Source organism: Nestor notabilis, unplaced genomic scaffold, assembly GCF_000696875.1.
Source record: "Nestor notabilis isolate BGI_N333 unplaced genomic scaffold, ASM69687v1 scaffold13166, whole genome shotgun sequence".
NCBI lineage: Eukaryota > Metazoa > Chordata > Aves > Psittaciformes > Psittacidae > Nestor > Nestor notabilis.
The window spans coordinates 23,025-45,082 of record NW_009933551.1 but is presented as its reverse complement, the minus strand read 5'-3'; the positions used below and the strand labels follow the sequence as shown (position 1 = coordinate 45,082).

The 22,058-nt window shown below is 45.7% G+C and overlaps 1 protein-coding gene across 2 annotated transcripts; it reads right to left on the bottom strand.

The window, feature by feature from the left end:
- Window positions 1–156: 156 nt before the first annotated feature.
- On the bottom strand, window positions 157–15,918 carry PAK6 (p21 protein (Cdc42/Rac)-activated kinase 6). Of its 2 annotated transcripts, XM_010016930.1 has the most exons (8): window positions 15,715–15,918; window positions 10,139–10,756; window positions 6,258–6,749; window positions 5,874–6,007; window positions 3,346–3,472; window positions 3,016–3,141; window positions 2,223–2,357; window positions 157–324 (listed from the first exon to the last, which is right to left on the bottom strand). In XM_010016930.1, exons 1-8 carry the CDS (start codon window positions 15,916–15,918, stop codon window positions 157–159), a joined length of 2,004 nt encoding a protein of 667 aa, XP_010015232.1. The 2 variants fall into 2 exon arrangements, with proteins under 2 accessions (XP_010015232.1, XP_010015233.1); XM_010016931.1 differs by lacking the exon at window positions 2,223–2,357.
- Window positions 15,919–22,058: the final 6,140 nt, after the last annotated feature.

Below are 22,058 nucleotides of genomic sequence, written 5' to 3'. Positions count from 1 at the left end.
TTCCCATTCAGCCTCTAAAATGACCGATGACAAGTTCCAAGCACCATTCACAGGGTGAGACTCCCTGTTAATCTACCAGGATTAACAAAAACTCTTGGTCTTTGTTAATCTGTGTTTAATAAACATCACTTTTTGCTGGCATTTCCCCGTGGGTAATCAGCAGGTAGAGGTTCGCTTCCTGTACTGTTGGATAAGGGGGACCAGGCACTCAGGAAGTCCTGTCTGGAGCAGAAAGGGGTGATCCAGAAGCTCTTGTGCCGTTGCTCTTTCCAGCGGATCCCGCGTCAACATCCTCTCCAAGAAGTCTCTCAGGACTGGGGAGGTCTGTGAAAAAGCAACCAACTAAGTCAACCCCATAAAGGAATCATGCAACAGCAGGTTGCTGAGGTGGCTTTGGTTAAAAGGGATCCTGTACGTCCAGCTTTGCAGCCCTGCTTCTGCACAGAGACACAACTCGGGGCAGCATCTGTCCATGCTACAGCAGTAACTTTCTGTCACTGCAGGCACAGCGTTAACACAGGTTGTTTTTCATGGGCACAGCAAGTTAAGACAAGACACCCAAGTCCTTCCATCTAAGTGAACTATATTTCCCATTTTGTTATTTAATCTTTTCTGCCTTTAAACTCAAAAAATCAAAAGAATTCCTCCTACCCAAATGCACATCACTTGGGTGTGAGGAGTTCATTCTTTTACTGGCCACGTATTGTGGAAAAAAAGCAGTTAAATAGAGTTCCACAATAGGTTTTGAGAGTCTGGAAGCCTGATGCTGCAGGTACAAGCTGAAGAACAGCGTACCAAAAATCCTCAGCAGGTTTGTGCTTTGCAAGATGTGCAAAAGCCTGTTGGGCAGCCAGACCCAAGAGCCACTCGAAGCCTGCACATCTCTTGCTGGTGGTAATCCTCTGCATCATTAAAATGGAATAAAAAATTAACCTGGCATGTATTTATTTTAATGCCACTAATTACATCCACTTTAGACTGGGGGCATTTTCCCAGCTCTGATTAACTTGGAAGTAGATCATGAAATACTCTTCACACCGAGCTACTGCTTATTTTACAAGTGCTTTGAACGGTTCCACTGTGATTGCTAGAGGGAGGAGGCACAACACAGCTCAGTACAAGTGCCAAGATCCAGCCTCTACCACTCTGTCAATAAATCAACTTCTGCTTCAGAAAAGCAGCACAGATTATCCCAGGTGGTGTCCATTCAACTTGTTGTACCCAGTACTACAGTGGTTGACATAGTGAGCCACTAACTGTAATCAGGATGGATCCACAGCTGGTCCTGAGCTCTGCTCAGACAGCAGGGAGATGACAGAGGATGGCTACTGGCCTGGGAATCCAGAGTTCTGCTGGAAGCCAGTTTGCTTCCCAGGACAAAGCGGAACAGAGCAAGACTAAAGAGCTCTGGCTTTTACAGCCCGTGGCAGGGTCATCTCACCACCAAAGGTGTGTGATCCTGACCAGTTACAGGCTGCACACCTAAAGAGTGCAAGCACTGGGTCAGGAATGTGACCTTGAAATGTAGATTCATGTTGCAAAGAGGGAAGAGCAGCTGTGGTGTGTGAGTGTCTGCTGCTAGTTCTGCAGTCTCCTCTGCTAAATAATTCACATTTAGCAGCTGCAGATATTCTGATTAATTGGAAAGGCCCAACAGCTCAGAACGCTGCAGAGCTGTTTGATCTGAGAGGCTTGGGCTGAAATGAAAGGAGGACTGGCTCTAAGTGGTGACTGAAAGCTAATCACTGTGTTTCTTATGTCACTGCTACTTTGTCATATGAAATCATGAAGCTGAGCTCATCTTCAAAGTGGCTCCAGTATCATCATGAGCTACTGTCTGTACTGAGCTCTCCTGCTCAGACCATAATGCAGCCTTTGCAGTTCTGAAAGCTGTGAAGCTGGAAACTCTCAAGAGCAAGGATCCTCCTATTTACTTCCCCAGAAGATAAGCTATTCTACTGTCATCAGCAAGATGTTCACTGTTGGGTCCACCTGAAGCAGCTTTGATTTGCATTATTAGGTTGATGCCCAAGTGACCTTACATTATCAGGGCTGTTTCCCAGAGCAGCCACTAGCTGTCAGCAGCAGCTTGCATCCACTGAGGCAGCAGGGCCAAGGAAAGTTCCCCAAGAAACATGTGCTAGCAGGATCAGCTTTACTGGGAACATCTGATATGGATGTTTCCCCATGTTCATCACCAGTTTACACGCCAGTATGCTCACCCTGTGGAAGTTCTTCAGCTTGGGAGGAGGACTGTCTCGGAGTCTCTTCATTGCCTGGACTGGAGAGTCACTAAAATAGGGGGGTTCTCCATCCACCATCTCTATCACCATGATCCCCAGAGACCAGATATCCACCTGTGGAAGCCAATGTTACATCATTACACACAGTTCAGAGCAGCAGGTCCTTGCTTTGCTGCTTTCACAAAGATCACAACAACCCACTCATGGCAAATGGCACTGAGAGAGTAAAACATTAACCTACTTGCTGCTATTGGACTCCTTACCACAGGTTAACAAAGAAAGCTTTCCACCTAGGACTGAGCCACGCTGGTGTTGCAACACGTAAAGGTCTGCAAGTAACTGCTTGTGCTACTCCTGGTTGGTTGGTGAACACTAGTCAGTCTGCTGCCACTGCCCGTAAATCCAGAGCTCACATCTGTGCCTTCCCCCTCCTCTCTTCCCCTCCCTTTATGGCATTGATTTACTGATCCATAGCATGCCACAGGCTGCTCCTTGCCAACATCTGTCCACACTAGAGCAGATACAAGTCTAGGCCAAGCTTCAGGTATAAGAATAGAGTAAGTTTACGCCTTGTTCCCGGAAGCAGAACAACCTGTTCTTCTTCTGTTTCCAGAAATACTGATATCATCCCAATCAAATGTGTAGTCATAATTGTATTTATATTTTAAACAGGCTCTAGAGGCTCTTCCTAGAAAAGCCAACAGTTACTTTCCTGTGACACTTCAGAGTATGATTTGCAACCTCTTCTGACATTGGGGAAGTGGTCCCTTACCTCAGTAGTGTATGGTATCCTTGCAATAACTTCTGGAGCCATCCAGTAGGGAGTACCTACTAGGGACTTCCTCTTAGGTACATCTTTACTGATCTGAGCACAGAAGCCAAAATCTGAGAGTTTGACCTGTACGAAGAGAAAAGCAACCAACCTTGAAGATAGTTTTGAAACAACATGAAGGGATACACCAGAGACAAAGAACACAAAGGGAGTAAGAGGTTTGTGAACCTCTTGTTCACAAACAAGAGGTTGTGAACAGAAAGGAAATAAGGAGACAGGCTGAGGCTGCAGCAGCAGGCGACAGGAAACAATCTGTCTGAAGAAACATACCCTTCCATCCAGTGTCAAAAGGATGGAGTCACTCTTTATGTCTCGGTGAATGACCCCCTGAGAGTGAAGATATGTCAGAGCCTGCAGCACTGATTCACACACTGTTGCAATCTGCTCTTCATTTAGCCTGAAATGAAAGAATACAGGGGTTTAACTGCAGTGCACTGGGCAGTGGCCAGTGCTTGTCCACAGGTCCTTTTTGAAGGCACAGTGCAATTTTGCAGTTGAGCTGCAGATACGTATTTTGGATGCCCATGACCATTATTATCTCAGTTTCACTGTTCTTCTACGACTGCCTTTTACTGTTGCAAACATTTCTGCCTCAATGGTTAGCAATTTTAAATTTCCATCAGTTTAATACAGAGAAATTGCTTTTAAAATCTTGCATCTCAATTCATTCTGTAAGATGCTGTTTCAAGCAGTTCTGAGAGGCAAGTCTGCTTCTTTGTGCCAAGGTGTCACAGGAACTGTTGACACAGCTCTTTCTTAAGCAAATGTAGTAAAGCTTTTGTTCACAGGGCTCATTGTGCAACTTTATCCAGAAAGCATCTAAACACATCAATTGAGAGTGAATATAGGGACCCTTTACAGGTTTCATGCAGCTAAACACTTTGGATACTCTTATACCCAACCAAAGGTAGCACAGACTACAAGCAGGGAAGACACTCCTGAATGTTACCACTCCCTCTGTCAGCACACACTGAGTACCAGCAGTGAAAAATTTATCCTTCCATTGCTTGGTTGGTATTCCATATCTTATTCTACCAAACTGACCATCTCACCAGGACAACCACATGCGGCTGCACTGTGCCCCACTGATGGCAAATACATCTGAAGGATGGCAGGGGCTACTTTTCATTTAGCCTGTAAAGGAAGAAGGGCAAAGGTTTGCTGAGGGACTACCCCAATAAAGAACCTATGTAGAAACAGTGCTTTTCATTTCACAGTGCGTGAGCTGTAAAAGCTGGTATACTTCTGAGCTCTGTGGTTCTAGAAGATAACAAGAAGTATGCTTTCAGCTTGTCACGTATGGAATTTGGTTTCAGTCAAGTGATTACATAGTGTAAACCAGATTACTAGAGGATTACCTCACTCCTGGAGATGCAAATCAGTTATCAGCCTCAGCAAACGTTTAATGAGTGGAATGGGGGTATTTTCCTCTCTGTGAAAAACTGATAAAGGCTTGCAGCTTACCTTTGATAAATGCTATGGGTAGAACAGATCCTGCTTCCACTATGTGGAAAAACAAGCATTCATTAAAAGCTTCAAAAGAAGGCTTCATAAAATTACTCAAACCTAGGTTGAGGTCCCACAATGGAAGTCAGGCTCACTGGTGGGTATAAACTACACGGACCCTTCATAAACCTCTTCAGAACATTAATCTGTTGTTCCATTGGTTCTAATACCAGCTGAGAGCTACAACAGTTTCACTGGTTGTGCAATGCCACAACCCAGCACTCTTCAGGCTTAAACTTTAGTTCTCAGACCCTGAGATGTGGCTCAGAACTCAGTGCTGGAGGGCCTGGCCAGCTCAGAGTGTCCAAGACACTCCTTCCAGGTGGGGTTGTAGAGGCTACAGAGGACAATGTGCTTTCTATGGCTTCCATACACATCACAGATACACTTCAAAGCAGAGAACCCAAAACCCAGCAGAGCAAGATATGTGCCTTAAATCCACCACAGGCTCTGCAAAGGCCAGTCAAAGCATGTAAGTGAATTAAAGGCATAGTGTGATTAAAAAGAAGTAAACACAATTAGTGTTAGCAATACTACCTAATTGTAATCCAATTCAGATTCTGAATGCTCAAAGAAGGAAAGCTCGTCCTACAGACTCTCTTGGTCAGTCTTTTCATTAGCATTCCGTGCACCAGCCTTGCAGGATTGCTTGGAAGCGGGAGAAAGGTGCTCCAGGGTCATGGGTAAAACACAATCATCGTAACTGCATCACCAGAACACCTTGTGATTTGGACTCCAGAGGCCATCTGAGAACAGCTTCTTTGCCCTACAGAAATACTTTGGGCCTTAATGAATATGAAGTGGTGTGGATAAGAAAACAAATTTAGGAGAGTGTCCAGTAGTTGCTATCTTTAGGCAATGAAATTTGGGAAGGAGTCCAGATCTCAAAGCTCTGCTGCACTTCTCCAGAGGAGTTAGCCACAAATTCAACCTCACTGAGGCTGCACCACTACAAACTATTTCTGTATGCCCTTTAATACTTATTCAATGAGCCTCCTGGCCAGAATTCAATAGAAATAGTAAACAATATTTTTACGAGTGCTGTATTGTACAGGGAAGGTTATCAAGTAGACAAATAAGTATCTAAAGGGATCAGTACAGTAAATGAGGTCCCTTCTACATCACAAGTATTATCACATACTTTGAATGGATGACAATTAAAAACGTAGTAGTTTCAGGGTACTGCAGACACAAGATCTGCGGGAAACTCTTATTCCCAGAACTCTCCACTCTCCTGCTTTTGCCTGTCAGGTGGGAACACAAGTGTTGATGTTTCGGCCTTAGCTTCGTACCTGATCTGAGACACGATGTCTGTGAGGGCTCCCCCCTGCAGGAATTCCATCAGCACCCAGAGCTCCTCTCCCACTAGGTAGCTCTTGTACATCTCCACTACGTTGACATGTTGATAGTCTCTCATTATCACCACCTGTACAAACACAGTGGACAATTGACCACCACCAAATCACTAACAACACTTAACCTTGTCTAACAACTATGCACAACCCTACGAATACAGTGCAGAGGCCTCCAACCCCCCTCAGTCATTCTTCTTCTTGGTACCAGCATAATGCCATTAAAAGGAGATGTCTCCTGCTCTTCCCTTCTCTTTACCCCACCGCTGACAGTTACCGTGGCTTCATGGAGGACAGCAGAACCCCTCTCATCTCTGTACTCACCTCATTAAAAAGGAGCTCCCGGCGCTGCTGCTTTCTCAGGTCCATCATTTTCACAGCCACTTGCCGCCCCGAGTGCTTCTCTCGAGCAATGCAGACAATGCCTGTGGACCCCTCCCCAATCTTCACATAGTTCTCCAGCAATGTCCGAGGATCCCCTTGATCCACAACCATCCTCAGGGCAGCTTTGAACTGCTCATGAGTCACAACCACCGGGTCCTCACTGGGCGGCTGCCCCTTCACAGAAGAGTCCTGGGGAAGGTGGAGGTTGCTGGAACTTGTCTGAGTCTGCCGGTTCCGAGGAGAGCCAGCAGGGGAGGGCCTGCCCTGTGGCACTGCCATCACCTTCTCCACTGGTGGGGACTTCTGGGGGGTCCCAGCTTCTGAGATCATCCTGGGGAAATCGGGTGCAGGCTGGTCTGGTGGAAGAGACTGGGCTTTGGCGGCAGGGCTGCGTGGGGAACCCCATTGCTGGGGCCTGAAGAAAGCATTAGGCTTCAAGGAGAACAAATGAAGTGGAAGAAAGAAAAAGCACGGGTTAGATTAATGAGAAGAGAGAAGTGTCAGGAATCAGGTGTGTGTTATCCCACTCTGGCCTAGTACCTTTTGTGGCAGACTGGAGGCAAGAGCTCAGGGTTCTTTACTTTGGTGTGCCCAGCATTTGGTCAATGACAAACTGAACATGACCCGGCTTCAGTGTGCACTCACAGCCCAGAAACCATCCATGTGCTGCATCCCATCTGGCTGCATCCCCAGAGTGAGGCCAACAGAGGGGATTCTCCCCCTCTACTCTGCTCTTGTGAGACCTCACTTGGAGCACTGTGTGCAGTTCCAGTGTCCTCAACATAAGAAGGACACGACAGGGCTCAAGGCCAGGCTGGACAGAGCCTTGGGCAACGTGGTCTAGTGTGAGGCATCCCTGCCCATGGCAGAGGGTTGGAACTGGATGATCTTTCCAACAGAACCATTCCATGATTCTATGAACACACGCTGCATGACTAGGGGAAATCACACGGATGCAGATTTTCAGGGATCGGTTACAGGATGAGTGCTGTGCTTTAAGGACCTCCACATGGAGACGGTTTAAAAGGGACCTTCTAAAACACACACTTTAAAAATAAATCCCAACCCCCCCGAAAGAACCTGCTGCTATAAAGCATTCCGAGCTTGCCACCAGAACTCAGGGCAACCTGTGTTGCAGAGTATTTGAAAATCCTTTATCCCTCTGTGCCTCTGATCTTCCTATATATAAAAGGAAAGAGGATTCATGCCAAAGCTGTAAATCACTTTGATGTCTTGGCCTAATTCCCTTTGGGTAATTCTGCTCTGCCTACTGAAAACTCTCCCTTCACTTTCCACTGGTACCTGCAGAGCATTCCTGTCGATCAGACATGGAATTAGCACTGTTTTCTGGGAAAGCTCCTTGCACCAGGACAGCTGCGGGTGTCCAGCTGAGACTCCAGCTACAGAGAACTATCTGCCACCTTGTCATCTACTGGCTCTAAACTGACTGGTGATGAATTTGGATTACCTGTGCTCCTGCCCAAAGCACTCCAGGCTTCTGGAGACCTCCCACTCAAGTACCAACCTGGCCCAGCCCTGCTTAGTTGATGAGATGTAGTAAGATCCCAGCCTGCAGCAATGTGGCTTCAGGATATGCATTCCCATGCTAACACTACACACAGGGCTCCCAAGAAGGATAAATCTTCAAGTGCTGGAAATGTTGACTACTTAAAATCCAACACCACGGAGCAGGTTAGGTTTAAATTACATGATCTACTTAGCTCTATGTAAAGTAATAGTGGGTCTGACAAAGTAGCAACTTCAGAAAGAGCCAGCCAATCATTTATATTATAGGGCAAAATAAAAACTTCAAAGCACCAGCTTTTTCTCTCTCACAATTGAGACAGATTATTAATAAAGTTAATAATATGCACATGGGAACTGAAACCTGCCAATAGATAAAGCTTTTCAAGGGCTCTCATTTTCCCTGTCTCAGGCAGAAAATAATTGTAGAGCATTTCATTCCAGGCACTTTGGGTTTAATCAAGGATTTTTGTCAACAGTGAAATCTGCATAAGGCTCACACAGGGCTCATTCTCACACACACACAGAGGCCCTGGAAGTCTGAGCGAGCAGCTCCCGGCACCGGGGTGCGGGAGTGCACAGACACAACCTGCCTGTCAGAGGTTCCTTCCTCCTCATTCAGCAGCTCCACCCCTGCAGCCTGCACAGACACGCTCATGGCAACAAGGGCTTTATTTCCCAACTCTTGTTTTGTCTCAGGAGGGAGGGAAGAAAAGAGGAGGGAAAAAAAGGGTTTATATAACCTAGAGCATGCACAGGGCACACAGCAGCGTGCGAGCTGACACATGTTTGTCTAACCACGTGTAAGCATTGTTTCCTGCTCCTCTAATTTGACAGCCCCTGTACAGTCACAGTCCCTGGACATTCTGAGGTGTCACTGCTGCTCCCACTCCTGCCCCCTCACATTAAGCTGAAAGGAAAGAGCATCCAACCTTCCCATGGTGACTATAAGCAGCGTGTCAAGGCAACCACCTCCCCGTTTTCAGCCAGTTGTATCCCCCGTTCATTTCATCTCCAGTGATGCATTTCTAATACATCACAATTACACATCATCACCTCCGTTTGGGAGGGAGAATAAGGTTTTAATCAGAATATCTTAGAAAAACAATTGCCAGTGACAGCACAGATCCTTCACTGGAGCAGGGAGATGGTCTAAATAACCTCAAGGTCTTTCCTACTCTTCTCCTCTCACAAACAGCTGAATTCAAACATCCAGGAGCACACACCATTTGACTGGTAACCTCTGCTCTTCCTTATCAAAGTGCTGAGGCAAAGACACTCTTGTAGAGAAAAATGGTCAGTTGTCCTGATACTCAGGACAGGCCCCCGAGCAGCACAGATCAGCCCAGAGTCACTGAGAGTGCAACGAATGTAGTCTGTGCTATACAAAAACTGCATTCCTTGAAACCCCACTCCCTTGGAAAGGGAATCTGCAGGGAGAAGCCTGTGTCTGACACTCCTGAACCTCACCCTGCAAGAAGCCAGGTCGGAGCGAGTCCCACCCCACAATACACTTTGGAACAGTCAGTTTTGTTGGGCCAGTGGTTCCTGTTGTGTCCCTCTGAGTTCAGGAACTCCACATCTGTTAGAAATGAGCCTGGCCAAGCACCAGCCCAACCTTTGAAACCACCCAACAGCTCTGCAAGGACAAGGAGTGCTGAGTTAGCCTGAGATGAATTAGAGCAGTGGCCTCAAGGGCTGCATTCCCTATCCAGTAACAGGAGCCAGAGGTTTTCTCCTAGTTCAAGAAATGAGCCACTCATTCAGGATAGCTTTCCTGGGGGAGATGGAGCTATGAGCTGTCCCATCCACACCAACACCCAACACTCAGAATTCCCATTGGACAGGGCTCCTATTCTAGGCAGCCTGGCAGATAGAGCTACAAGCAGCAAGCTCTCCTGAGGCAGTTCTATTTTGCACAGGCAGAAGAATACATTACTATGGTAAATGATGGCAATCTCCCAAATGGCAAAAGCACATTTACACTGGTATAATGGCAGTAAGTTATGCCTTTACTACTAGAGAAGGGCAAAAATGAGTAAGTCCCCTACCTCCTGCAAGCACAGCCCCACTAACAAGCCTTTCTCCTGTAGACCTGGCTGCCATTTTGAGCTAAGCCTGACAGGATATTCTGTATACACGTTCCCCCTGTCCAGGGCTGTTTTGATTCCAGCATTAATCATAACAATAACAGATGGCTGCATGATGTTTGCAATCAGATTTGTTCAGCTGTGTAAGTAACCTCCGAACTGTGAAGTCAACATTGCACTCACGCAAAGACCACTGAGTAACTATACCTTTATCTGCAGGGAAGGGCCTGGCTTGTTTGAGCCACTGGATGAGGGGAACACGCTGCGTAAGAGCCTCCTCTTCAAGCTGTTCTCCCTTGATTTGGAGCTCGGGCTGCCCTCACCTGAGGGCCTGGGGTTTGCTTGTCGTACCAGACAAGGCTGAGGCCAGCACTCTTCTGAGCGGTTCTTCCCTGTCTTCTCACTGTCCCCTGGTAGAGTTGGCATGTGCTGCAACCCAGAGGCACGCTGGAGGCAGCTGCCATCAGCACCCTGGAACTCCGAGGGCCCGAGGGATTGGGCTTTCATTACCATTCCATTGGGATGAGACTGTCCTTCCAAGCGGGGTTTATAATCTGGCCACATCGTCTGCCTCCGGGTCACCTTGGTCCCACCGTTGCAATTGAGGTAGTTTCCATATTTGTCTGCCCAGTCTGCTTCAGGACTCTGAAGATACATGTCTGGGGGTCTGTCCTCCCCCAGGAGCCCCAGAGACTGTGCTCTCCTCCTGCTGGTGGGGCTCCTTCCCCTCAGAGTATTGGAGCTGATGGCAGAAAGCTTCTGGATGTCGTTGAGTATCCCGGAGATATAACCTTCCACTTCCACTGTGCTGCCCCTCACCACGGTCTGTGAAACATAGGGAAGGGGAAAAGTTAGAGGTGGAAAAACAGGCTCAGTTTATCTTGACAAAGGTCGGATTTTGTTTGTCTGGCCAAAGAAGACTCAAGCAATATAGGAAAAAAGAGAGAATTTGTATAGAATCCCAGACTGGTTTGTGTTGGAAGGACATTAAGATCATCCAGTTCCAACCCCTGCCACGGGCAGGGACACCTTCCACTAGAGCAGGTTGCTCCAAGCCCCTGTGTCCAACCTGGCCTTGAACACTGCCAGGGATGGGGCAGCCACAGCTTCTCTGGGCACCCTGTGCCAGCGCCTCAGCACCCTCACAGGGAAGAGCTTCTGCCTTAGATCCAACCTGAACTCCCCCTGTTTAAGTTTGAACCCATTGCCCCTTGTCCTATCACTGCAGTGTCTGATGAAGAGTCTCTCTCCAACACCCTTGTAGCCCCTCGCAGACAGTGGGAGCTGCTCTGAGGTCTCCACACAGCCTTCTGTTTTTCTTCTTTCTGTCTTTTTTTCATTGTCCTTTACTGAGTGGAAGAAAAAGAGGCATCCTTGGGTTACATCCTTCTGTCAGAGGCAGCAGAGCTTTCAGCCAGAACAGGGAATTCTGCTGCTGCATTCACATTCTAAAGGACAACATTAGAGCAAAACCAGGGTTATTTTAGTGCTCTTGACTCTCTTGTGCTGGATTTGTGCTACACTACATCACTAACCTGGGCTCACCAAGCTCCCGAGGACGTGAGTTCTCAGAAGTTGCAGCGTGTTGTAAGCTTTATCTGCAAAAATCACCTTGCTGTTCCAATACAAGGTTCATCTCTCCCCTGAAGCACTCTAAACAGTGTTGTAATCTGCTTTCCTTAGCATGGTTCTCAACAATTTTTGCTAATGCATCTTCACCCTGACCAGTGAGGACCACACTGTTCCAGCACTGCATCCCTCCTCTGTTCTGCCAAGCTATTAGAATTAACAATGATGAACAAAGGGTCACAGCAGCTCACAATTGCTTTGTAAGCAAGCCATGAAGAACAAGGCTTCCATCCAAGCAAGCAACAGCACTATACAAGTAGGACACTTGAAGCTGTCGGTATATTATGCAGTGCTCTACCTTGTTTATTCTGGAACTGAAAAGCTTACAGAAGCTTTTTTAGTGCTGGGAACCAAAATGCTTCATTTCTTCACAGAAATTCACAGCATAGGATCACTCCTACACTTTCCTGAATCTCCGCCTGAGGAAAGTCCTTCCCTGGAGGGATGGCGAGCTCCTGTTTGCTAACTGAGCTCCAGGGATCTTCTAAAGATGCTGAATTAATTATATGGAGCCTAATATTTAGCTGCAAAACAGCAGCTCCAGTAATTTCAAGAGAGTGCCAGCACAGCGCACAAAATGAGGACCAGGTTTGCTCAGTGCCTGAGAGTGAAAGACAGAATGGAAGATGTTGTCAAACAAGGTGAAGAAAGGACAATCCAACTCCTGCCGTTGCATACACACCATCACGTGCAGCAGGGAATCCTACTCTTCAGTCCTCTTGGAGCAATATACCTCCCTCACCACATACATCCACCTTCCTTCATGGCTGCTGTCAAGCAGACAACATGCTGAGGACACTACTCCTCAGACTGTCTCCATCACTTTTGCACCAAACTCAATAGGGAAAAAAATACCAAAAGTAAATGGCCAGAAAACCCATCTCTGGAATCCATCAGTGGGGTGGGGAGAGTCTTCTGTCAGTTCTAATTCATCCATTAGCTATGCCAGAGGTATCAATTACCTCAATAATGCACTCACTTAAGAGCACTAATTCAGAAATGAGTCTGACAAATGTAATATGCACACCCCCAAGCCACAGGACACTCAGCAAGATGCCTCCACACCCCTGCTCATGCTTGCATGGGCAGATGGGAGAGAAAGAGGCCCTCCTCCACCACTCTCTGATGGTTCTATGTTTCTACAAACTGGGACAAAGGATAATTCAAAATGAAGTTGGAAGAAATCTCAAGGGGCCAGCTAGTTCAGAGTAGATGGACAAAAGTCCTTCCAGAAAGACCTGTATCTAACATGTTCTCAAAGTGAGAAGTCTCTGAGACAGATGCTAAGGCCTCTTTAGAAAATCCATTCCAGTGCTCACCTCAGCTCCTAGCTAAAAACTTCCTAAAATGAGACTGTAGTCACTCCTGTTGCACTTCTAGTCTATCAAGTCAGTCCTCAGTGGGCAGAGAGGATAGGACTTGGCTGTACTTTGCATCTGTGTTTAAAGGCTGCAGCAGATTAATGCAGCAGGATGCTGGAGAGGGACTCTGCATCAGGGACTGTAGTGACAGGATAAGGGGTGATGGGTTCAAACCTAAACAGGGGAAGTTCAGGTTGGAGATAAGGCAGAAGCTCTTCCCTGTGAGGGTGCTGAGGCACTGGCACAGGGTGCCCAGAGAAGCTGTGGCTGGCCCCACCCTGGCACTGTTCAAGGCCACGTCTAGGAGCAACCTGCTCTAGTGGAAGGTGTCCCTGCCTGTGGCAGGGGTTGGAGCTGGAGAAGCTTTAAGGTCCTTCCAAGACAAACCAGTCTGGGATTCCATGATTCTATGATAGTTGAATCCAGGACTCTCTGTATAGGGGCTTGGCCTAATAGGGCAAATTAGCACTTAAAATAAATCATTAAATAAGTACATAATCTTACATTCAGTGGTATCATTGAACAGGAATTCATTCAAATGGAGTTTACCAGAAATAATCAACTAAGCTATGCAGTCTAACAGAGTATTTGCTCTTGGACTTACTGGGGTAAACAACCCCAGTATCAGTTTAAGATCCTTCTGTAGTTTTTAACCACTGTTGGTATTCTTGCTCTCAAAGGCTTGTACCTCCTTCCAGCTTTTACCATCTACAGGTTTCACAAGTCAGGCATGAAAGTACCGACTGGTATTAAACTCTGGATGAACTCCAATAAATCTCTTCATGCCCATTTCTGTTCTGACAGTGAGGCCTCACACTCCTGAGTAAACTTTTCCTAATACTTGAGAAAATGTCCTCAGTTTGATCTGGGAATGCCATAGGTACAATGTCAAGAGCCTAAGTGAAGTCAAGATACAGGAGAGAGCTCTCATTTCTCCCTGACCCAAAGCTTGATACCCTGTGATTGATGGAAATTGGGTTGCATGACATGATTTGCTCTTGATAAATCCATGCTGGCTCCTGGCTATTACCCTGCTATCTCCCAGGAAGTGGTTGCAAATAGATTACTTGCTTATTTGTTCCAGTCTTTTTCTGGGAATTGAAATTATTCTGACTGATCTGCAATTCCTTGAATTTCATTAGGCCCAGCTGCCTCAAAAACATGGAGCTCGTCTAAAAAGTCTCATTTCTGTTCATGTTCTTACTCTAGCCTGCATTCCCATCCTGCCATGCCCATGTTAATTGTGTTACCCCACTGATCACAGTTAACCTTTCCAATAGACTGAAAAAAACCCATTAAACATTTAAGGGAGACTTCTTAAACGTGTGTGAGGATTCTTCACAGTGTCATCTGTAATTAACTTTTTGAACAAGGAACAAATTCTTTCCTTCATCCTCCTTTCTCCTCCTCTGTGTACTTACGATGTCTCCTTAGTGCCCTTTATGTTCTTTGAGAAGAACACCTCTTTTTGTGCCTTGGCCTTCCAGTTTTGTTCCTACATACATTTATTTCCTATTTGCCCTTTATAACTTGACCTAGTTTCCACCCTTCTGAGCAATCCTCCTGCAGTTTAAGCTCATTAGAGAGCTCCTGATCTAACCAAGTTGGTCTCTTATTACATCCTCTCTTCTCTGGATTGTGGTCCTATCTCCTACTACATTTAAACCTCAAAGCACATTCAGGACACCATAAACCAGAAAGCAATACCTCCTCCCTCTTTTCTGTCACCTGCTCTGCTTGAGTAAGTTTTTCCTTTCTAAACCAGCATTCTGCTCATAGATCCTGGTATGTCATTTAAATTGCAGGTTTGATTTTGCATTAATACTTGCATTATACTAAGATGTATTCCCATTTAGTCCCTGTGTTTTAAGCCTCTGTACACAAAAAGCTATATATTCATCTGACAACTACTTTCTTTTATGTCCCTCCTAAAATCCAAGTAGTACCATCTCTATTTTACAACTTACCACTCAGATTTTAGACTCCTGTAGGGTTTTTATGAACCAGGAACAAAAACTTCCCACAAGCTGGCAGGACTTTATACACAGTAACTCTGTCACTATCTTTCATTTAATTTTCCACGATGTCATCATGAATTTGCCTCTCCTCACACAGCAGTCACTCATGAACACCCAGTCTCCAGATGCCATTATTGATAGCCATTTAAATACACCCATCTACAAGGATCAGGAACTTGTTCCTCCTTGATGAAGGTCTTGCTTTAAGGACACTCTCCTGTTTACTATGTCCCACTTCGTGTTCAAATGCTGGTTTATAAACCCTTTTAGCCTAAACCCTTGTTTAATCCTGCTCCCTGTTGTGTCTCATTCACTTCACCTCCCATGAGCAGCAAGCTAGTGCTGCCCCACTCTCTCCCACTCAGGCTTCCTGTTAACTTAACTACCAGCCAGATTTGCTCACCCACGAGAATGACACACTTGCTAAAACAACTCTCTCCATGAATTCTCCTCTTTGCTTCCCTGTACAACAGCTGAACACATCCCAGGCCCTGTCAGTTACCGTGGGAGCTTTCACAGGTCCTTGTTACAGTGACAGGCAGCCAGCTGGTTATTTGAACAGTGACACTATGCCAGTTAAGGACACCACTGTCCTTATTTTTCTTGAAGTTACTATTGCCTTAGGACAGTGTTATCCAAGCCCAGTCCTGACTATCCACTGAATTCCTTACAGATCCCACTCTTAGCCCCATTTAAATACATATTGCCTCAACCTGGGCCTCCCCAGAAAGCAGGAAAGCCCAAGGGACAGGAAAGAGTAGGCTTTCTCTCTTACCTTCATAGGCTGGAGCTGCATCCTTGTGATCCTTGAGGGGTCTACCACTGGCTTGGGGCGCCTCAGCGTGTCGAGAATGTTCTGCCATTGAGGTGGCAGGCCCACAAATTTGCCCTCCTTTGGGTCAAAGGAAGTGTGGACACGGTGCTCAAAGTTCTGCGGAGCAGAGATCTCCGGGCGTTTCTTCTTCTTCTTGCGGAACATGATGCCTGAACCAGAGAAGGCAATGCCATCAGTGCATGTCCAGGTTCAACATGGCCCATCAGTAATATCACATATCAGTTGTAATAGTTAATTACATTATTAAGAACATTTTCTAGTGACAAGCACTTTAACAACAGAGTTATCATTCGCTTGTACAGATGAGGAAATAGAGGCAACAAGAGAGCTCAAGAGCTGGGACTTCGAGTGTGAAGCAGTGCTCCTATTCCAGAAAAGGAACAGAGACCTGTTATATCTATGGCTGAACTCCTACACTTGGCTTCCTTTATTTCTGCAAATTCACATTGCATGATAGAAATGTTCTAAATATCTATGGGAGATACATTCTTGTCCCTGCCCATTGCAGGAGGGTTGGAACTAGATGATCTTTAAGGTCCCTTTCAACCCAAACCCTCCTATGATGCTACAATATATACCTTGGTTAAATCACTTTGGAAGCCAGCCAGTTAGTGTTAATTCCACTACAAGCTTGGAATGAAGAGTGGTTATGAACAGGTTTAAGGCTGTCTTCTCACTGGTTACTCCAGGTAAGTAATATACGTTAGATTCCCATTTAAAAACAACAGAGTTGGGCTGCTCTTTCTTTGGCAATAAGAGTGATTTTTGGTTCTTGGTTTTTCTAGCTTAGGCAGAGGGTCTGGAAGAGAGGGAGGAGGTGGTAGGTGGAAATCAAACCTGTCAGCAGGTAGCTGAAGAAGCTAAAATTAAAACCTAAGACTCCTTTCCCTTGGGGGCTGAGAGAGACAGTTTGTATGAAGAGCCATTACAATAGCAACAAGCCAAAAGCAGCTACACTTAAATATACCCGAACACAAGACACTATAAAAACCTGCATTTAGACTTTATAGCCAAAAAAAGAGATATAGATAGATAGAAAACCAAAAGGTTTAGACCTTTTTGAGATTGGGAAGATATAAAAGAAAAGGAAGAGCTGGAGCTCTGCAGGCAGTCACAGAGGTGGGAAAGCTGGAATAACTGGAGAGCTGGGATAGACAGACACAACCTCTTCACAAAAGACAGACAAGGAAGATAGGGTGAAGGGGAAGTTCCTCTTTCCATGAAGAACCAGCTCAGAGGCAGGGAGATTTTCTGTGGAGAGTCAGGCTCTTCTGTGGGAGAGTGGTGGGAGTCAGAGATGGTAACAGGAGAGGCATAACAAGGGAGGTCCCAACTGGATAGAAGAGAACTTTTATGTGACCAGGAGAGTCCAGCATTGAGCAGGACAGGCTGCACAGTCTCCATCCTCAGAGGTTTTCAAGAGCATGTTTGCTTTTGCAGACAAAGCCCTGAGCAACCTGGTCTGACCATCCAAGAAGACCCTGCTTTGAGCAGCAGGTTGGACTCCAGGTCTCTTGATGTCCCTTCTCCCCTGAATTGTTCTCTGAGTCTATTGATTAGTTTGGTGGCTTCAAAGTTACAAGTATTCCCAGTTACATTTTCTTATTTGCTGTTGAAGAAACATATTTAATGGGCAGATTACTGTATGTAATGTTCTGTAGATGCAATGGAAGTGGTGTGCCCCAGAGCTCCTCTCCAAGATGTAATGCACAGGATGAACTGCACTATGAGAGCCATCAGAGAACAGGACAAAACAGACTTGGTGACAAAATATTTTTGGTAGTGCAGTGCTAAAGCTCTCTAGTTTGGGAAAAAGCTGTATAGGTTTCTTTAAAGCAATTAATATCCACCAATAGGGGAAAAAAGTTTATGTGCTCTTCCCTTTCCACTGACAACTTTAATATTGGCACTTGGCGCTCACTAATACTCCTAAAGTCATGAATGCTGCCTCTTGCTTGACATCAGGTAGATGATTTTTGTCACAGTCTTCAACTCTATCTCTTGTGATCACTGTTCCCCTGTACAGGACCTCAGCTTCCCACTATTTGTGCTGAATAAATATTTACAGGGGTCAGAGCCACAGAACATGTACAGAGATAACATGTTGTGTAGACACACTTCTAGAGGACACTGGTCTCAAAACTCAGCAAACCTCGTGCTTTTTTTCCCCACAGTGAAACATGTCAAATGTTTTCCAGGTTGTTCCACTTCAAACTTGTTTAAGGAGCAAAGTGCAGGCACCAGGTCAATGCCAGCTTTGCTTCCTACTGCTAGACTGAGATCCTGAAACATGTACACTCTGGCTTAACATTTGGTTACCACGATCCTGCAGTCACTGGGATGGGAAGGGTTTGTATGTTGCAGAAGGACCTTTACACCAGCTAAACCCCCTTGGTAAAGTACAGACTTCACCCACTGACAATGTCCATTGTAGTACTACATCCAGAAGCCTACTAAAGATACCTTAGAGTTGAAAAAGAAAGCAAAAGGTTAGACAAGTAAAAAAGCACTTACAGAAGAGGCTGGAAGCAACTGCTCTGCCCAGAAGAGTTTTCACAGCCAGGATAATCTTTGCTTAGTGTAAGTTCCAATGAAAACCCAACTACATCTTAATGAAGAGATTATGGGAACAGCGTCCATGCTCCAGGTCTGGATTGCAACTACTCAAACACAGTGATTCACAGAATCAGAGTCACAGCCTGGGTTGGAAGGGACCTTAAAGCTCATCCAGCTCCAATCCCCTGCCACGGGCAGGGACAACTTCCACTAGAGCAGGTTGCTCCAAGCCCCTGTGTCCAACCTGGCCTTGAACACATATAGGGCAATTCCTTAAGGAAAAACACAAGTGCAGACAATCCTGGAAAGATATTCTAATAGCTCATGGTGTTAGTACTATTTGAACCAACAGCTGGTGCTACTGAGGAGCTCTCACAGCCTCCAAGGAAAGCAGGAAGTATCTCTGTAGTATCATACCAAGTGCTTCAGTTCTGAATCAGTGACTACATGTCAGTCCTGACAGCTACTTGATCCACCAGAACAGGGGTACTTCCAGACTAAGAAATGGTACCATTTCAGCCAGTACCTTCCCTTCTCTTGCTTCTCTCACAGCTTCATTTCTCATCTCCATAAAGAGAAGGTATTCAGGGCACAGCACAGTGTCTTACAAGTTTGCTCTTAATCTGCTTCAGGTGGCCAGTAAAATGTGGTGTTACAACAATTAGCACCTGTAGTACCAATTGTTTTCTGGGCATTTCAGTCATTTCCCCTTAAGGAGAATGATTCCAGCTCAACTAACCCAAAATGCAAATCTGTAAAGCCCAGGTGGTATTTTGGCCTCAAACAGAGCAGTGGCTCTATGCCAGCACATCAGTTTGCATAAGCACAAACACTACATTTGTATACTTACACTCAGTCAACACCTGGACTCCACCTAGATCCTCTATACAAAGCATGCTTCCTAAACCCAGCAAGAGGCATCTGCTAAGGCCGTGGTCAATCTGAGGGTGAGTAGCTGACACGGCCTGACTCTATCTTATGCTTTTAACAGACATCTTAAAAACAGCAAAATGTAATCAACTCCAAAACCAACATACCCCTGGGTACCCACTGACATTTGTTTTATAGAGTCAGCATCAATCTTTGCTTATACAGACATTGCCATATCAGACAGGTGGTTTAAAGGTACCACTGCCTTAAGAGCAAATGAAATTAATACACTAGAAATAGTTATCTGAAACCCAACGATTGCAATAATCTGTGTACGTTTTGCATTTCATGGAGAAGGTCTGGATTTAAGCAGTCTCCTTTCACTTTGTGGTTTTCATGCACAAGATATTTACTTGTATTTCCAATACCCAGCTAAAGCATGTTGAAATACAATACATAAACCAGGCCTTTTCTAATTCAGTAAGAAATGCAGAACAACATCTTATGCAGAGAAGATTTTGTAAATCAAGCCAAACCTGTATTTAAACACAGACAGCATCCCTTTAATACAACAGCACAAATCCTGTGACACTGATTTTATAACCATCTCCTACACTTTAGTCTTTCATTCACTGCTGACAACTGCACTGTACAAAATGTCACAAACATAAATAAGAAAAGTCACTACCACAAGACAAAAGCAGTCGGAGACTGGAATTCTCTCAGCGATCCATTACTGCTGCCTGGGAAACCACGTTAGGTTTTTCAACTCCACATATAGCTGTTCCTAGATGATACAGTTCCAAAAGCTGTCACATCTGCCAGGGAGCATGAGAAAAAATCCCACAGCCAGCAGATCCAGAGCAGGGGGAGGGATCGGCTGGGAAGGAGGGGCAAGAAGAGAGAAGGGTCAGGCTCAGAGGAGAGGAAGGGGTGGGAAGATTAAGGATGGAAGAGGGAAAGGGGAATGAGAGTTAGGAAGGTAAAGAGGAATGGATGGCTGGGAGACAGGCAACCCGAGGAGCAGGGCACAGGAAAGAGCCAAGCCCACTGCAAAACAGAAGTAGATAAATGTTATCAGGAATTGCTCAGTATGACACCCGAGTTCAAACACACAAAGCAGCATGCACTGTCATTGCATCTGACTTGCCTCCACCCCATACACACACAGTCACATACTCCATTAGTATAGATGCACTGTACTTATCCATGTCCATGTTCACTCACACGTACACTTGATGATAGCAAGACAGCAGAGAGCTACTTCAGTCTCACTTGTGTAGTTCCCAGTTAAAAATAAGCTTTCCCTCCCCCTGCTCACTGCAGCAACCGAACCAGCTCCTCAGTGCCTATGGCTCTGCTATCGCGGAGCTGGATGCTGCTCTCTACATTCCTCCCTCCCCACAGAGCAGATAACGTTGGTCCCTGGGCTGGAGAAAGCCATTCCCCTGATTTCTAGGTACTCCCTCAGCTGATATGTCAAACCACCCTGGGCAGCTACAAGAGGAGGGGGAGAGCAGGAGAACTCTTCCTACAGGACCTGGGGACCTGCAAAATGCAGATTGAGTTTGGAGTAGGAAGATGAAGATCCCAAAGAACCCAGCAATTAAAAGGAAATCATTTCCATACACTGCCACAGGTCACTGTCATTTAATGCATTTCAAATGCAGCACAAGTTAAATAGGCCACTATCAATGCGTGTTGTATGCATGTGCTCACGCATATGTATGTGTGAACATGCACACAGGGTACTTGACTGTGTTCCATACCTCCTAAATCCTAATATCTGCCCTCCTGAAGTTTCTGACATGATTGTTGTTTATAACAAGCCATAAACGCTCAGAGCAGTTCGCAGACAAAGAAAAATGACAGGTTACTTCCCTGGGGAGTTACAAATCTAAATGTGACTTCCCACAGTGAGAAATGACAACAAAGGGTGAGCAAAAGGGAGAAAGCAAATGGGCTGAAATCTGAAACAAGATCTAAGAGCACAGAGGCACGATGACACCTTCCACATTGGTCTGCAGCTGGAGTTTGAGAAATCCTGGGTTAGGTACTTGTATTGCTCCTACAGGCAGAGTGGATATTTGCTTGCTGTGCTGTCACTTCCCCAGTTTCAAGTCCTTCCCTTCCACTCCTCTCTCAGCCCCCATCAGCAAAGCTACGTGTTAGAGCAAACCAGCAGCACAGCAAACTGATGTAATGCTCTAAATCCTACCCAAACACACACACATGATGTGCACAGATTAATATTACATTAGAAATGAGCTTAGGGACAGACATATCTGTTATATTGGTGGATTTCTGATTGACAAATGAGAAAGAGAACACAACTGCTGCATGGCTTTTGCTGTGCCTCCTCTGAACAGCGTCTGAAGGCCACGGTGCTGCCCCTTTTTCTCCTGCTCCATTTCCTTGCTCATAAATTAGGAGTAAAGCCTGAAACGCAGAGAACGCCTATTTGCAAAGCTTGTTTTGGACGCTGCTCAGTGACATACTTTTAGGTGTGTTTTTAGACCAAATCCATTCTGGGACATATAAAAGCACATGCAAAGACCTCTTGAACTTTCAAAAACCAGTACAGGCACATCCCAAATGCTAATTGGGCTTTTTCCCTTGACAAATACTAGTTTTTCCATTCTTTCCAGTCCCTTAGAAATCCCAGCTCAAGTCACTGTCCCATTGTGCCAGTCTCTGAAGCTGGGCCCCACCCTGCAGAGGTTTCATCTGACCAGACAAAAGGTAAGGAAAAGGAATTATTATCCTCATTTGCAGACGAGACAGGACAAAAATTACTAGCTCGGTTTCTTCCCAGCTATGTGTAGATTAGCAAAGCTAAAAGAGCTTCCAGGGACGTC

What these genes read in the sequence shown, in the direction of transcription:
- PAK6 (XM_010016930.1), bottom strand. Translation starts at nt 15,918, where the DNA reads ATGTTCCGCAAGAAGAAGAAGAAACGCCCGGAGATCTCTGCTCCGCAG. An exon ending in TTTTGACACTGGATGGAAGG is followed by an intron (nt 3,142 to 3,345) that starts GTATGTTTCTTC and finishes CTCTTCGTACAG; the next exon opens with GTCAAACTCTCAGATTTTGG. An exon ending in GGATACCATACACTACTGAG is followed by an intron (nt 2,358 to 3,015) that starts GTAAGGGACCAC and finishes TGGCTTCCACAG; the next exon opens with GTGGATATCTGGTCTCTGGG.